The 16,599-nt window shown below is 40.2% G+C and overlaps 1 protein-coding gene across 1 annotated transcript in view; it reads right to left on the minus strand.

The window, feature by feature from the left end:
- MTA3 (metastasis associated 1 family member 3) overlaps window positions 1-16,599 on the minus strand; it is a 181,248-nt gene that overhangs the window by 58,453 nt on the left and 106,196 nt on the right. The window contains exons 9-10 of the mRNA XM_006133984.2: window positions 8,065-8,253; window positions 235-309 (exon numbers count right to left, since the gene is read on the minus strand). Of these exons, the coding sequence (XP_006134046.2) occupies window positions 235-309; window positions 8,065-8,253 (264 nt within the window). The remainder of the gene's footprint in view (window positions 1-234; window positions 310-8,064; window positions 8,254-16,599) is intronic.

Genomic DNA, 16,599 nt, shown 5'->3' on the forward strand with positions numbered 1-16,599 from the left:
TGAAACCTAAATCTGGGGAAATGAAACTGCATCAAAAGCAATGCAAAGCAAATTAAATATTTTAAAACTCCAAATCTCAAAAATAGTTTTAGAACAGATCTTTTTTTAAAAAATAAAGGAATACATAAGTTCCTAGAAAATACTATTTGTAGATAATTTTTGTAGAAGTTCAATGTTTTAAGACTATTCTAAAATATTCCAGGTCCGTTCATACTGAAATAGATATAAAATTACCTGTTGTACATATCTGTCAGTAGTTTTCCACATGTAATAATATTCAACGATGCTAGTCAGTGACTTCCAAGGCAGCTGAAAAATATTTGGTCTGAATTAAATAAAATCAAAGTGTTTCAGAAAGTTTACATATCCACATTTTATTTTTTTTTAATGGAGCAAAATTTTTTTTATGTTAGAAAAATTAAGAATTAATCCAAATAAAACAAAGTAAAACATATATGGGGACGGATCTTTTAAAGCTACATTCCTAAATCACTGTTCTATATGGTCAATGCAGAATCCAGTGCACAATTGGCAATACATTTCTCTTACTTTTTTATTCCCCCTCCCCTTTTTTAAATGACAGGGGGAGAATAAAATCACAATGAGAACAAGTCACGTTCACAGGACTCTCATGGGAATGCCACATGCAAAAATATACCCACCAGAATATTAGCTCAATATCAAGATCACAGGGGTTGGCTGTCCCACCATTGCTAGTAATGCCAGTGCTAACGTTAAGGATGTTCTGTCATGCCACTACCTTCTCCAGTTTCTGCCTTAGGGCCTCACCAAATTCACAACTGTGAAAAATATGTCAGCTGTGAAATCTGGTCTCCACTGTGAAATCTCCTCTGTACTTTTACCCTACACCAGTATTTCTTAAAATGGGCTGCAGGCCTGCCTCGGGAAAGCCACTAGCAGGCTTGTGCCACTTTGTATACCTGTAGGACCCACTGCCATGAAGCCTCGCAGCTCCCACTGGCTCCAATTCACCGTTTCCAGCTGAGGGGAGCCGCGGGTCCACACCTACTTGAGATATTACTGACAGGATTTACGCACATCAGCTGATATAGCCATAGGTCGTGCGTTTTCAGAGGCATCCTACCATAGTAGCCCCAAAGAGAGAGGGAAGATGCATTTAAGCCAGTAAATGCTGATCAGTTCTACCTTCCTAGTACTTTAGCCTAGCCTACCTTAGCTTCTCCATTGTTATTTCACTGTTAGGTCACTGCTAGTTGGATCGATTTTTTGATACTGGTGGCATCTACATCAACAAAAAGTAAATTTTTCTAACTCAGGGGTGGGGAACCTTTTTTGGGTCGGGGCTGCTGACCCACAGAAAAATTAGTCAGGGGGCACACACAAGTGAGAAGCCAAAAAAATAACTGAACACTCACTGATGTGACCCCCAACTAAGAAGGAGCAAGACATTCCCCACATACCACAGCCTATGGGGGCCCAAGCTAGTAGATTTTGTGTGCTCCAGCCCCACAGGGGGATGAGAGAGGGAGGAAGGGGCGGAGCGCCACTGCGGGCTCCCCAATGCTGGGGGGAGGGGGGAACGACCTGAGTCTTGGGAGCTGGATCCAGGCAAGCCATGGGCTGCATCTGACCCCAGGCCTTAGGTTCCCCATCCGTGCAATCTTACTAATACCTTACCAGAATGTTGCAATACAAGTAGGAACAGCCATTCAGAGCTTCCTAGTGGGTGACTGGGCTAACAGGATAACATAGGAAGGCAAACCTTATCTACAGCTCTTGTTCTTAACTGAAGAAGCCTGCCTGCCTGGCATGCAAGGTGTGAAAACCCTATATTCCAACTGGCTCCCCAAGTGACAGGTTCTTGCGCAAGAGGCCAGTGTAGACAGGTAACATCAATTTCTTGCGCAAGAAAGCCCGATGGCTAAAATGGCCATTGGAGCTTTCTTGCGCAAGAGAGCGTCTACACTGGCACGGATGCTTTTGTGCAAAGGCACATGCAAGTATAGACGCTCTCTTGTGCAAATACTCTTAACGGAAAAACTCTTCCATTAAAAGCATTTGCACAAAATCATGCCAGTATAGACGTAGCCATGGATTTTAAGCCACAATTCATCAGATAAGTATTGCTTTATTTAACTTTAAGGAGTGTCTTGCAACAAATTATTTTAAAAGACTATCTCTACATTTCTAACTCTGAGTTTTGATTTTTTTTTTTTAAATAAAAGATCTCCCTCCCTTTTTAAAGATTATACTGTTAAAAAAACCAAGCAACTCTGACTGCATAAAACTATTTCAGAGAGTGACTGGCAGGGGTTGGCAAAATGCAGCTATGAGAAAAACCTTAGCCAGAGTCCATCAATTTTGAAATCAGGGACCGATGTTCATGAACACATCAAGCGTGAGACAGAGTAAGTTCCAGGTTTGATGGAAATATTTAGCACTTTTAAAATGTACTATTGTAAATTTTTTTGTCTATGATTTTCATTGCTTACTTCTAGCTCACCTGTGGTTAATAGTTATTTAAGGAATAACTTAAATCAAGGAATAACTTGATTTACACCACAAAAGCCATCTAGAAAATAAATACAATTTATGCCATTTTTATATATTTTTCTTATTTTTAACTTCTGAAGATAGTTCAGGAATAACTTTGGAAAAACAAATGCAACAATTCCCATATCTTCAGATAAATGCAGTAGAACCCACTGAGTGTCAGAACTCTTTAAATGAGTAGAAGTCTGGAAATACTAGGTGTTATACATAATTCTCACTATAAATCTAGATGACTAGTGCTACAGGAATAAATATGTGAAAGATGTGCTCTCCTAAGGACACTAACCGTGACATCGCGACGAGGAGTCCTGTGGCACCTTATAGACTAACTGAAGTGTAGGAGCATAAGCTTTCGTGGGCAAAGACCCACTTCGTCAGATGCATGACATGCATCTGACGAAGTGGGTCTTTGCCCACGAAAGCTTATGCTCCTACACTTCAGTTAGTCTATAAGGTGCCACAGGACTCCTCGTCGCTTTTGCAGATTCAGACTAACACGGCTACCCCTCTGATACTTAACCGTGACATGCAGATTGTCTAAACATAAAGAATATGACTGAAGGTAGGAGGCAATCTCACACTGACTTCAGAGAACATAACTGATCTTCATTCCTGTCAGTTTTTACTCTCTGACTCAAGGTCAATATGCCTTCCACTGAGTCCAACAATGATATGCATTCTCTCTATACCCTCATTTCAACAAGAACAATGTCTCTTTTGCCTTTTTTAATTCTTTGTCATAAGATTTTTAAATGGTTTTCAGTAGGTTCTTTTAGATTTCCACAATTTTGTGCATTATGGATCAGAAGTGATTTCTGCAAATGTTCTAATGCATTAATAGAAGTGATCGATTTTATGCATATAAACAGAATTTAACTAAGTTAGCACATATAATTAGACTTGGAAGCATTAGATTTTAATGGTAAAAGCTGATTTTACTGTACACAGAAACTGATTAAAAATTATTTTTATCAATGATAGTCAAAATAGAGATAAAGTATAAAAAATGCTTTTTCAGAACTTTTTAGAGTTTGAATTAAGATATTTACTTTCTATATTTTGACACCTGATGTTTACATTTTTGGAATCTCAATATCTACTGCTATGGAATAATTACTATCTGAGTCTTCCCATAATCTCCCGCAACTGTAAAAATCTACAGTAAAAAGATGCTTACAATTAAACAGTGATATACAGAATGTCAAAATTATAAAAATTAAAAATCAAATTCTCCCAAGTCTAATAAAGTACATAGAGAATAAAATAATCATGTAGGAAATCCCAACAGTAAAGCTAACATTTATTTGGCCACAGTTTACTTTAAGGTTCTGTTTATAAAGGATTAATAAACCTTAATAGATGTTTTAGACATGAGTAACAGTGTTACAAAGAGCTGTTAAGCAAATCAGCAGGTGCAACCTAATGAGGTGAACACTATAACAACTGAGGAACTATGCATTAACACATCAAGGAGCTTATAGAGGAGGTATCTGAGCCTTTAGCTATCATCTTTGGAAAATCATAGAAGACAGGAGAGAGTCCAGAAGACTGGAAAAAGGCAAATATAGTGCCCATCTATAAAAAGGGAAATAAGAACAACCCAGGAAACTACAGACCAGTCAGTTTAACTTCTGTGCCAGGAAAGATAATGGAGTAAGTAATTAAGGAAATCATCTGCAAACACTTGGAAGATAAGAAGATGATAGGGAACAGCCAGCATGGATTTGTAAAGAACAAATCATGTCAAACCAATTTGATAGCTTTCTTTGATAGGATAACGAGTCTTGTAGATAAGGGAGAAGTGGTGGATGTCATATACCAAGACTTTAGTAAGGCATTTGATACAGTCTCACATGATATTCTTATCAATAAACTAGGCAAATACAAAACTTAGATGGGGCTACTATAAGGTGGGTGAATAACTGGCTGGATAACCATTCTCAGAGAAATACCAGAGGGTAGCCATGTTAGTCTGAATCTGAAAGAACAATGAGAAGTCCTGTGCACTTTATAGACTAACAGATTTATTGGAGCATAAGCTTTCGTGGGCAAAGACCCACTTTGTCAGATGCATGTAGTGGAAATTCCAGAGGCAGGTATAAATATACAGGCATAAGAAAAGAGTTCCAATCAAGAGTAAGGCTAGAGAGAACGATGTCAATTCAGTCAGGGAGGATGAGGCCCACTTCTAGCAGCTGATGTGGAGGTGTGAACACCAAAAGAGGAGAAACTGCTTTTGTAGTTGGCTAGCCATTCACAATCTTTGTTTAATCCTAAACTGATAATATCAAATTTGCAGATGAATTGTAGCTCTGCAGTTTCTCTTTGAAGTCTGTTTTTGAAGTTCTTTTGTTGCAGGATGGCTATTTTTAAATCTGCTACTGTGTGTCCAGGGAGATTGAACTGTTCTCCTACAGGTTTTTGTATATTGCCATTCCTGATATCTGATTTTTGTCCATTTATTCTTTTACATAGAGACTGTCCAGTTTGGCTGATGTTTATGGCAGAGGGGCATTGCTGACACATGACTGCATATATTACATTGGTAAATGTGCAGGTGAATGAGCCTGTAATGGTGTGGCTGATGTGGTTAGGTCCTGTGATGGTGTTGTTGGTGTAGCTATGTGGGCAGAGTTGGCACCAAGGTTTATTGCAGGGATTGGTTCCAGAGTGGAGTTACTATGGTGTGGTGTATAGTTGCTGGTGAGAATTTGCTTCAGGTTGGCGGGTTGTCTGTGGGCAAGGACTGGCCTACCTCCCAAGGTCTGTGAGAATGGAGGATCATTGTCCAGGAGGGGATGTAGATGACTGATGATGCATTGGAGAGGTTTAGTTGGGGACTGTAGGTGATGGCCAGTGGTGTTCTGTTATTTTCTTTGTTGGGCCTGTCCTGTAGCAGGAGGCTTCTGGGTTTACGTCTGGCTCTGTTGATCTGTTTCCTCACTTCCTCAGGTGGGTATTGTAGTTTCAAGAATGCTTGGTGTAGATCTTATAGTTGTTTCTCTCTGTCTGAAAGATATAACAAATGCGGTTATACCTTAGTGCTTGGCTGTAAATGATGAATCATGTGGTGTGTCCAGGATGGAAGCTGGAGGCATGTAGGTAGGCATGGCGATCCATAGGTTTTCAGTATAGAGTGGTGTTTAGGTGACCATCACTTACTTACACTGTAGTATCCAGGAAGTGGATCTCTTGTGGATCTAGACTAGTCCAGGCTGAGGTTGATGGTGGGGTGGAAATTGTTGAAATCAAAGTGAAATTCTTCCAGAGCCTCCTTCCTGTGGATCCAGATGATGAAGATGTCATCAATGTAGTGTAAGTAGAGGAGGGGTGCTAGTGGACAAGAGCAGAGGAAGCGCTGTTCCAGGTCGGCCATAAAAATGTTGGCATATTGTGGGGCCATGCGGGTGCCCATAGCAGTGCCACTAGTTTGGAGGTATAAATTGTCCCCAAATCTGAAATAGTTGAGTGTGAGGATAAAGTCCCAGAGCTCGGCCACCAGTTGTGCCGTGGCATTGTCAGAGATACTGTTCCTGACAGCCTGTATTCCATCTACATGTGTATTCCATCTACGTTCTCAGAGAGTAGTTACTAAAGGTTCACAATCCTGCTGGAAAGGTATAACAAGTGGGGTTCCACAGAGGTCTGTTTTGGGACTGGTTCTGTTCAATATCTTCATCAACAATTTAAAAATCGGCATAGAGAGTATGCTTATTAAGTTCGCAGATGATACCGAGCTGAGAGGGGTTGCAACGGCTTTGGAGGACAGAGTCATCATTCAAAATGATCTGGACAAATTGGAGAAATGATCTGAGGTAAATAGGATGAAATATAATAAGGAAAAATGCAAAGTGCTCCATGAAGGAAGGAACAATCAGTTTTACATATACAGAATGGGAAGCGACTGTCTAGGAAGGAGTAAGGGATTTAGGGGTTATAGTGGACCACAAGCTAAATATGAGTCAACGATGTGACACTGTTGCAAAAAAAGCAAACATGATTCTAGTATGCATTAACAGGTGTGTTGTGAGCAAGACACGAGAAGTCATTCTTCCGTTCTACTCTGCGCTGATTAGGCCTCAGTTGGAGTATTGTGTCCAGTTATGGGCACCACATTTCAAGAAAGATGTGGAGAAATTGAAGAAGGTCTAGAGAAGAGCAACAAGAATGATTAAAGGTCTAGAGAACATGACCTATGAAAGACTGAAAGAATTGGGCTTGTTTAGTTTGGAAAAGAGAAGATTGAGAGGGGACATGATAGCGGTTTTCAGATATCTAAAAGGGTGTCACAAGGAGGAGGGAGAAAAATTTTTCTTCCTGGCCTCTGAGGATAGAACAAGAAGCAATGGGCTTAAACTGCAGCAAGGGAGGTTTAGGTTGACATTAGGAAAAAGTTCCTAATTGTCAGGGTGGTTAAACACTGGAATAAATTGCCTAGGGAGGTTGTGGAATCTCCATCTCTGGAGATATTTAAGAGTAGCTTAGATAAATGTCTATCAGGGATGGTCTAGATGGTTCTGGGTCCTGCCATGAGGGCAGGGCACTGGACTCGATGACCTCTCGAGGTCCCTTCCAGTCCTAGTATTCTATGATCTCTGTCCTGCCTCAGAGACAGCCCTTTTCACACAGCCCTACACCTCCAAGTCCAATGTTCAACAGGATAAGAGGGGCAAAGTGAGTCTCTCCTAGGAATGTGAATGTATAACCATGTGGACAGTTAACCGATAAGACCGGTCTTATTGGTTAATGTTCACGGTTACACGCAGGATCCCGTCCCCACTGTATCAGAGGCAGCAGCGTGGGATGACAGCCAGCTCCCTATGAGCGAGACCGGTAGCACAGGTAGCCAGCTTAAAAGCCAGCTTTTGGCATGCACTGGTTCCCAGGGAGCCAGCTGCCACTGAAGATGAGTTTTTCAGTGGTTACACAATTACCCACCTTTAAACATCCTTAGTCTCTCCCTCATTCACATGCAGGTAGGCTCCCAGTCCTACCCCATTAACATCTTTGGGTGCATGTGCATTGCCTCCCTTCTTCCCCCAACTGTATTCTGCCTCTACTGCTGGCTGCTTCCAGCAGACACATCTGAACTACTGCAGAAAGGGCATGTATTCTCCACAGATTTCTCTTCTGTTTGGGAGCCAAGGTATCTGTGGAAGGTATGAATTCTGTACCCCTCAGGGTACAGAACACCTTCAGGAGTAAATACATTTTATCTGACACAAAATCAAACATTTAATTTAGGGTTTTTTTTAAACCCTTCCTTCTCTTTCTACCTCCTTTTTCAGTGAAAGCTATTTCTAAGTGAAATGTCTTTTCAAAACACAAAGTCAAAAATGTTTCAGATTTTTTGGAATCCCCCATCCCTTTTATTTCCAGTCACAAATACTTGTAAAATGCAACCTGTTTTCACAAACAGTTTGGCCTTCCTTAAGCTAATCTTCCAAATCAATGGAAAACAATTACGGCAGTCATGGCCAAAATACATTTCAACATAAGAAGAAAAGTGTGCATTAGTTCTGTGCTTACAAAGTCTTGCCGTATATCATTGAAGTCTTTGCCATATTTTTCCAAAGCCTCCTCAAATAAACTAGCTTCTGATGCGGACCATTCTTCCATTTCATCTCTGCATAAAACAGGTCCTCCAAGTGGTACCAGAACACTAATGGCACTGCTCAAATCATAGTTGTGCTTATGTAATGTATCCATTGCATGGAACTAAAAGAAAAAGACAATTAGTAAATTAAATAATCATCAACCAGGACCACAACTAACAAAGTACTATATTCTATATTTTGGGAAACATACCTTAACTTATAATACATTTAGAGTTTATCCTATTAAGTGTTTATCTGCTAGAACAATGTCAGAAATGTACCTGTTCAAAGCTATAGTATTAATGAATTGCCTATAGATGAATGTCCATTCTTCAACAGTTCCACTGAGGATCTGTCAATTCTATTTTCAGTGACCATAGATGATAAATAATGCTAAACTGGAGATGCAAACTTCTCCTTGCAGTCAGTCAGTCAGTCAGTCAGTCCCTTCCTTCCTTCTTTTTTTTTTTTTTTTTTTTTTTTTAAACAGGCAAGGAAATAAATCAATATTAGTTTTGTTCATTATCACCATCACAGTGGACAGTGTAGGATAAGATTTTGTCCTTAGTATCCAACATTGTTAATCAAAAAGTATGCCAGGCTGTACTAAACATTGCAAGGGCTTTTATTAATAAAAGAGGAATACAGAGGCAACTGCCTGCAATCTTCACTCAGATGGTCTCAAGAAATTACTATATGCTGACATCACTAATAAGAGATGAGAAGATGAGTATAGAAATAAACAAATGACACAGATCTTCTTCAAAGAAGATGTGTAATAAATAGTCTCTCTGACTTAAGAGTCCCGTAGCTCCCAAAATCTCCAGGACCTCAAATAATTGCTGCTAAGGCAGCTGTATATGTACTGAAAGGGAAAACACTAATTCTGAAATCCTCAGATTATATTTCTTAGGACAAACTTATCGGGCAGAACCTAAAGAAGGTGGGGGGGAAGAGAGAGAGAGAGAGAGAGAGAGAGAGTGAGCGCATGTGTGTGTGTGTGTGCGCGCGCGCACGCGCGTGTAAATGTTTAGAAGACTATTTTCTCTTTCCAAGAGAAGACATTACTAAGTTTGTACAAACAGAGCTGCAGTAGTTCTGTAGCTCCTCAGCACTTTAACTGGTGGGCATCTCAATGACCAGTGAGAGCTTTAGTGTTTGAAGCAGAATGGAATGATGTGCTTATATGTTGATGTGAATTTGTAAAATCCAATGGTGTTAATGCAAGAGTCGTTGTTTGAACCTCATTGTTATTAAGGAAGGAGGTTTAAATGAGTGTCTTTTTTATCTTCTTCTATGTAACCTCAAAGCGCATTTCCATGGAAATTTCTAACACAGATTGGCATGACATTCTTGGATTTTAAACTGGCAATAATTCTAAAAACAATAAAAATCATTGACTATTTAAGCTATGTTCAGTTACGCATCCATATCGACCAGAATTAGTTGTTTGCATTTTTTAAAATGTGCTTAATGATTTTTGTAATGGTTCTTCACTGACAATGAGATATATGCTTAAGCATTGGCCTACCCATCTTCCGCTCACAAATATTTAATTCTAGACAATTCTATATTATAACAACAGGTATAATTCTTAGATTACAAATGAAGGATGACATCTTTACGCAGCAATGTGATATAGTGGCTACATGGGAGTGGAGTCCCAGAGACCCACACTGAAGTTACTCAATTAGGATGAACAGCAAAGAATGGGGCAAACAATCCCCAAAGCTGGTGGATATTCCAATACATAGGGTACATCTAGACTACATGCCTCTATCGCCAGAGGCATATAGATTAGGCTACCAGGCATAGGAAAATGAAACAGCGATTTAAATAATCGCCGCTTCATTTAAATTTACATGGCTGCCGCGCTGAGCCGACAAACAGCTGTTTGTCGGCTCAGCGCGGTAGTCTGGACGCGCGGGTGTCGACATCAAAGGCATTTGTCGACCACCCAGGTATACCTCATCCCAGGAGGCATACCTGGGTGGTCGACAAATGCCTTTGATGTCGACACCCACGCATCCGGACTACCGCGCTGAGCCAACAAACAGCTGATCGGCTCAGCGCAGCAGCCATGTACATTTAAATGAAGCGGCGATTATTTAAATTGCCGCTTCATTTTCCTATGCCTGGTAGCCTAATCTACATGCCTCTGGCGACAGAGGCATGTAGTCTAGACATACCCTTAGATTCACCAAGCCAGCACAGAACAGCTTCTATACTATACTGGTTACCTAGAAGCCAACAACACTGTTCTCTTAAAGCAACCCAGCCTCGGGCCTCCACCCAGACACCGAAGACAAATATGATGAGAGATTACTGAAAATCTTATTCATCATATAAGAAAGTTCTACCTATTCCAAAGGATCAAACACATTACCTCCCAGGTTAATGAATCTTTCAGCTCTCACTCAAATTCACACATACAGCCAATCCTTATTAACTATACTAAAGAAGAAAAAAAGAAAGAAAAAAAAGAGAGAGTACTGAAGAATAAAACAAGCAACCTAAAAGATCAGTATATATACACAGGGGTACATTTTCTGAGATCAAATTCATAGTAGAGATGGTGACCTTTGTAGTTTCAAAGAGTTCTTCCATAATTGGTCCAGAAGTTATACTCCAAAGACCGTTCTCAGAGTGACCCAGTTCAGAACTGGAGAGCTCAGCCTTAAACTTCCCCTGTGTGAAGCATCAAGCAGATCTGAGATAAAAAGGATCAGGACCCTAGACATTCTTATAAAAGTCTGGGTCTTCTTTGACAGCTCAGAGTCCTTAGGTGAAGAATAGGTGATTATGGAGATTCTGAAACAGATATAGTTCCTAAGCATCACCTGCAATTAGCTATGTGGATTAACATAAGGCAGTTGCCCATTTTCCACTATTCTCAAGTGATTGGTTATACATTTCAAAGAGAGATGAATACAGAGATATTACTATATTTACAGTTCATTTAAATGTTAATATTTATTTTTTAATCTCTGAATCAATAGCTATAGGGACAGACAGGACATGTCTGTTTACATGGCTAACATCTAACAAGATATAATTACACACATATGATTAGTATCATTTCCAATTCCTTAACAATATAGGTTTCACTTCAAAATTCTAGCTTATCTACCATGAAATGGCCCTAATCACCTTTTACATACTTGTCTAACAGCTCTGCAGGTCAATTCTAGGTCAATTAGACTTCAAACTGCTTACCCCTTTCTTGCCATGTGTCATACTTTGTATAAGATCTGTTGCAATTATATAACAGTGATAGTAACAATGATCTATATGGTCACATTCTAATTAGATAACATCACAGCAGGGCACTGAATTGGGACACACAAGTCCTAGAGTCTATTTCCAGCTGTGCCACTGGCCTGCTATCTGACTCTGAGCAAGTAATTTGACCCCTCTGTGCCTTAGTTTCCCTTCCTATGTGTTTGTACAGCACCAACTACAATGGGACCCCAATTCTGGCTAAGATTTCCAAGAGCTACTGCAATACAAGAACACTAATACTTCACTACCTCTTATGAACAGTAGAGATAGTTTCCTGCTTGTCACTGTGCCTTGAAAAGTTGCCTCTTCAAGTACTACTACTAGCAGAATCTGCTTAATTTAACCTGCAAAAAGCAATTCCTTCCTTAGATTCACTTTCTCCTGCTGTGTACTTTATTTAGCACTGAACATACATTTCCCCTTACTACAGATTGCCTTGAGAAATCACTGTAATGGATAAAATTAGTATCATGCTTCTTAAGACACACACTAATCTGATCGGTCAAAGCAAAGAAATGTGTAGTTAAACTACTGATTTATTCCTTATTCATCTTGACACAGAGTAAAACAAGCAACCTGAAATATTGAAACCAACAGCAAACATGGTGGAAGACTGATCTACCAGTTCAGATTTAAATCAGCACTTGTAGAAAGCACAGACTACACTTCTGCCAAGCAGCTGCTAAAGCAAAATCCCTCTCAACGATGACAGACAACCGAGTGAGCAAATAGCAGTCCTGATTTTGTTTTTTTAATGTTAACTTCTAGGAAAAGGTGTGGTCATGTCTGGCTGCCTAAACACTGATTTGTTTATTTTATGCATATATTGGCAACAATGGTACCTTGAAACAACAGAAGAAATAACCGAATTCTTCACTTAGCTGCCCCAAAGCAATCAATGAATATGGAGGCCAGCTCCATGGGTAATGCTTTATCTTTCTTTCTATCACCGCACACCCTGCTCAGGCAGACACCTACATCATGGTGGGGCTGGCAACAGCAGAAAGCCTGAAGAGGCTGCAGAAGGCCTAGGACCATCAAAAAAAAATTACATCTGTTTTTATCTGCTTTTTACAAGGATCTGGAGCAGTCTGGCAACCAGAGGGAAAAACACCCAAGCTGGAATCATAGATGAAGCCAGTCAGATGAGAAACATTAAAAAGTATTGTAATCTCAAAATAGGCACTTGAGGTCTTGGGGAAAACATCCCTCTCCAAGAAAGGTGGTGATATTATCTTCCTACTGTAATTTACTAATACCATAAAAGTCTTATGACCCAATACTATTGAGGTCAAGTGCTCCAGTTTCCAAACTCACAGGTAACTCACGACCCGATACTATTGAGGTCAAGTGCTCCAGTTTCCAAACTCACAGGTAACTCTTTATGTTTGTTACTTCCAGGAAATCTCTTAGAATGTCTTTCATCTCCTGATTTATTAAAGTGACAGGTGTCGGAGCTAATTCCACTATAAGACACAAGCAGATCAATTCTGTCTACCTAGCTTAGATTTCATTAACATGCCTATCACCATCTATCTAGGCACTATACACGAGTTTGCAGGCCGAGGGAAAAAAACAGCCAAAAAACTTTAGGGGTTTCCCATTTTCTTCTTCAAGGCTTTTTACTCCTCAGATTGCAATATTTACAAGTGAAGAAACATTTCACAGCCATGTCTCTGAAGCCTGCAGTGACAAGGTGTATAATCCCCTTGGCCCTAACGCATCCTCCCCATCCAGCATCCCAGCAGGCAACCTTATTGTTTCCCACTGTCTTCTAGAAGAAACTAATTGATCTGCAGTTTCCAACTGTGCCTCTTGACCATCCTGTGCATTTGAAAAGCATGAGGATAACCCTGGCTTGCCCATGACCCGGTATGGCCACTGCACCTTTTCCCATCATTCACAGTCCACCCAAAGTTACATCCCATGCTCTTGTTTACAGAAACCTTCTTTGAATCATTGCCTAGTGACACAACCTATTAAGAATTCAGCAGACATATGGGAGCTTAGGGCATTGCTATATCCCCGTTAATTAAACTTGAGGTGCAATGACTAACTGCTACTAAGAACACATTCAGTGCAATGTACTAAGGATTATATACCCACAACACATCACTTCCAAGTGATAATGAAATACACCACAAGCTTTGCTAATGAATGTATCAGCTTTAAGTGCTGCTCACAACATGTTCACCAATTAACAATGGAATGTGACAGAAATGATACTATGAGGAGGAATGTGTCTTTTCTTAACTTAGCATGTGCTCTGACAAGGAGAAAAGGAGAAAGATTTAAAAATGCTAAAAAAGACAAGTGAAATTAACAAATAATATGGCAAAAAACCTCTGGAAGTTCCTCTGGTGTTTTATTATAAGACATGTCTTCTATAGTGTGCAATGGAAGTTAATGAATCATATCCAAAGCATAAGCTTTCATACCATCACTTGAATACTATCATTTAGTGGCATGATTGCCATATGTACTTTTAAACTATAAACAGAAATATTGTAGGGAACAATTTATTTTATTAACCATTGAACTGTACAGAAAGAAATATACATTCTCTGGGACTTACAGAAAATTCTCAATCCAATAAAATGTTAAAGATAAAAAAAATAATAAAATAAGTACAAATTGTCTTTACTGTGTCACAGTAGTGTAGACTCACATAATTGCTCATACTGTCTGAGAACTGGGGATGCCGAAGCATTTTTCCGATGATAACAAATGCATTTGATCTAAATCAAGTATTTGCAAAAATCAACCCCTCACTACAGGTTGTACCTCCCAGGTCTAGCATCCTTGGAAACTGACCAATTCTGAACCAGGGAATCTGCCAGACCAGGGGAGGTAGGCATTCCCGTTCCCAGCTGTGGCACTCCACCACCACCCTGCCTCTTCCCGAGTGTCTCCTGAACTTGAGTGCTGCAACTGAGCTACTTGCGGCACTCCAGAAGCTCTAGAAAGGCGGAGAAGAGTTGCTGAGTGCAGGGTGGGCTTTTCCCTGGAAACACTCACGGAGATGCTGGGCCACAGATGTTGCTGAGCTATGGAAACCCAGACTATAGAAGCTGAACCTTTAATGACTTTGGGATATTATATTACCTTAATCTAGTTATTTGGCTAAAGTATCTCAGTGTACTTTCATTATATTGTTATGCATATTACCGTATCTGATCCCCTCAAACAGCAAGCACGTACAAGGGCATGTAACACTGTAGTAGTAGCTGTGTCTATATACCATATCTTTTTTGAACACTATATTTAAGATATGGTATCATATAGGATTGTAAGTATGTGGGATTTTCTGAGTAAAATGTTTTCCTGTGGAATAAAATGCTTCCAAAGTTAATTTATGTTTGGTTTTGATATCCATTAGAAAACCCATGAGAATAACATACAAGAAAGGACAATACAGTGTATAGTTTTATAAAGTTCAATTAACTTCTAGTTAGGGATATTAAATTTAGATTAATTAACTAATCAAATAGCCAATGGGATTTCCAGCAACTATTCAATTAGGGGATGTCTACACTTGCACCCTCTTTTGAGAGAGGGATCCAAATGAAGACATTTGAAATTGCAAATGAAGCCGGGATTTAAATATCCCGTGCTTCATTTGCATATTTGTGTTATGGAGCTATTTTGAAATAGCGCTATTTCAAAATAACAGATGCTGTTAAGATACAGTTATTTCGAGAGAAAACTCTTCTCTCGAAATAACCCTTATTCCTCATACAATGAGGTTTACCAGTTATTTTGAGAGAAGGGTTTTCTCTCGAAATAACCACGTCTTAACAGTGTCTGTTATTTCGAAATAGCGCCATAATGCAAATATAGAAATGAAGCACAGGATATTTAAATCCTGGCTTCATTTGCAATTTCGAATGTGTTCATGTGCATCCCTCTCTTGAAAGAGGGTGCAAGTGTAGACATACCCTGAGCCTATAAGGGCACCTCCACCTTGCTACAGTTGAAAAGTGGAAGCCCCTAAGGGAGCGCAGGGCCCCGCACTTTGAGCCTGAGCCTTTGAAATGTACAACAGCCCCAGCAGAAGCCTGGCAGGGAGAGCAGGGCCAGTGGGGGACTCCTTGCTGGCCCCGCTCTCCTTGCATGCCTGAGCCTTTGAAATGTACACGAGTCCTGCCAGGGCTCTTGTACATTTCAAAGGGAGAAGCCCGGCAGGGAGCAGCCAGGAACTCCCTGCTTGCCACACACTCCCTGCAACATCTCAGCCTTTGAAATGTACAAAAGCCCCAGTGGAGCTCTTGCACATTTCAAAAGGAAGCCCTGCAGGGAGCGCAGGGCCAGCAGCGGAGTCCCCCACTGGCCTCATGTTCCCTGTGGAGCTTCTGTTTCTGAAACATACAAAAGCCCCACTGGGGCTCTTGTACATTTCAAAAGCAGACTCATAGCAGAAGTGTCACAAGTGAGATTGCTTCGGTTTTTGCTTCCTCCGTTTTCCACTGTGCCTCTACCTCCTCTGCCCCTGGCGGAGATGGTGCTGTGGGGAACTGGTTTTTAAGCCAGCTTCCCCCAGCATCAGCTCCTGCCCCTCCTCCCTCCTTGCTGAATCTCTCTGAAAGAGGCAGCAAGGCAGGGGAGGAAGCGACTAGTTGCATCACCAGTCGACTATCCAATAAACTAATGCTTATCAGATATTTGACTAGTTGCTCACATCCCTACTTCTAGTACAGTATACATGTTACTTATTCTGTTGTAACAAATTTCATAACTGAGTCCTCCTGTCACGTTGTGTGTACATTATCCAGTATCCAGCACAAATTCTCATGTGTATCAGAATTTATATTTAAAAACATAATGTTGGATTTTACAATGATACACAATGGGGCAAAGCCAGCCCCTTGACCTTCATGACTGCACTGGTCCAAAGTAATCTACTACCCAAGAGATGGGAGGACTATATTTCAGGGAACTCCATGAAGTGTGATGGAGAGAAATGGGGAGCAGTTGAAAAGTCACAGTTAGCATGAAATAGGAAAACATATGAAAAAACCAGTCAGATCACAAACAGAGATGGAGAAACCATGAACTGATGACCAAATTTGGAAGGAAATGCAAGGGAATTTTCTATAAGAACAATCCAGCTGAGCAAATCCATGCTGATGGAATTACTCATCAGGAACGTTAGAAATGAGCAGAACTAAGAAACAAAGATAAAAAA

The sequence above is a fragment of the Pelodiscus sinensis genome, chromosome 3 (genome assembly GCF_049634645.1).
Source record: "Pelodiscus sinensis isolate JC-2024 chromosome 3, ASM4963464v1, whole genome shotgun sequence".
Taxonomy (NCBI): Eukaryota; Metazoa; Chordata; order Testudines; family Trionychidae; genus Pelodiscus; species Pelodiscus sinensis.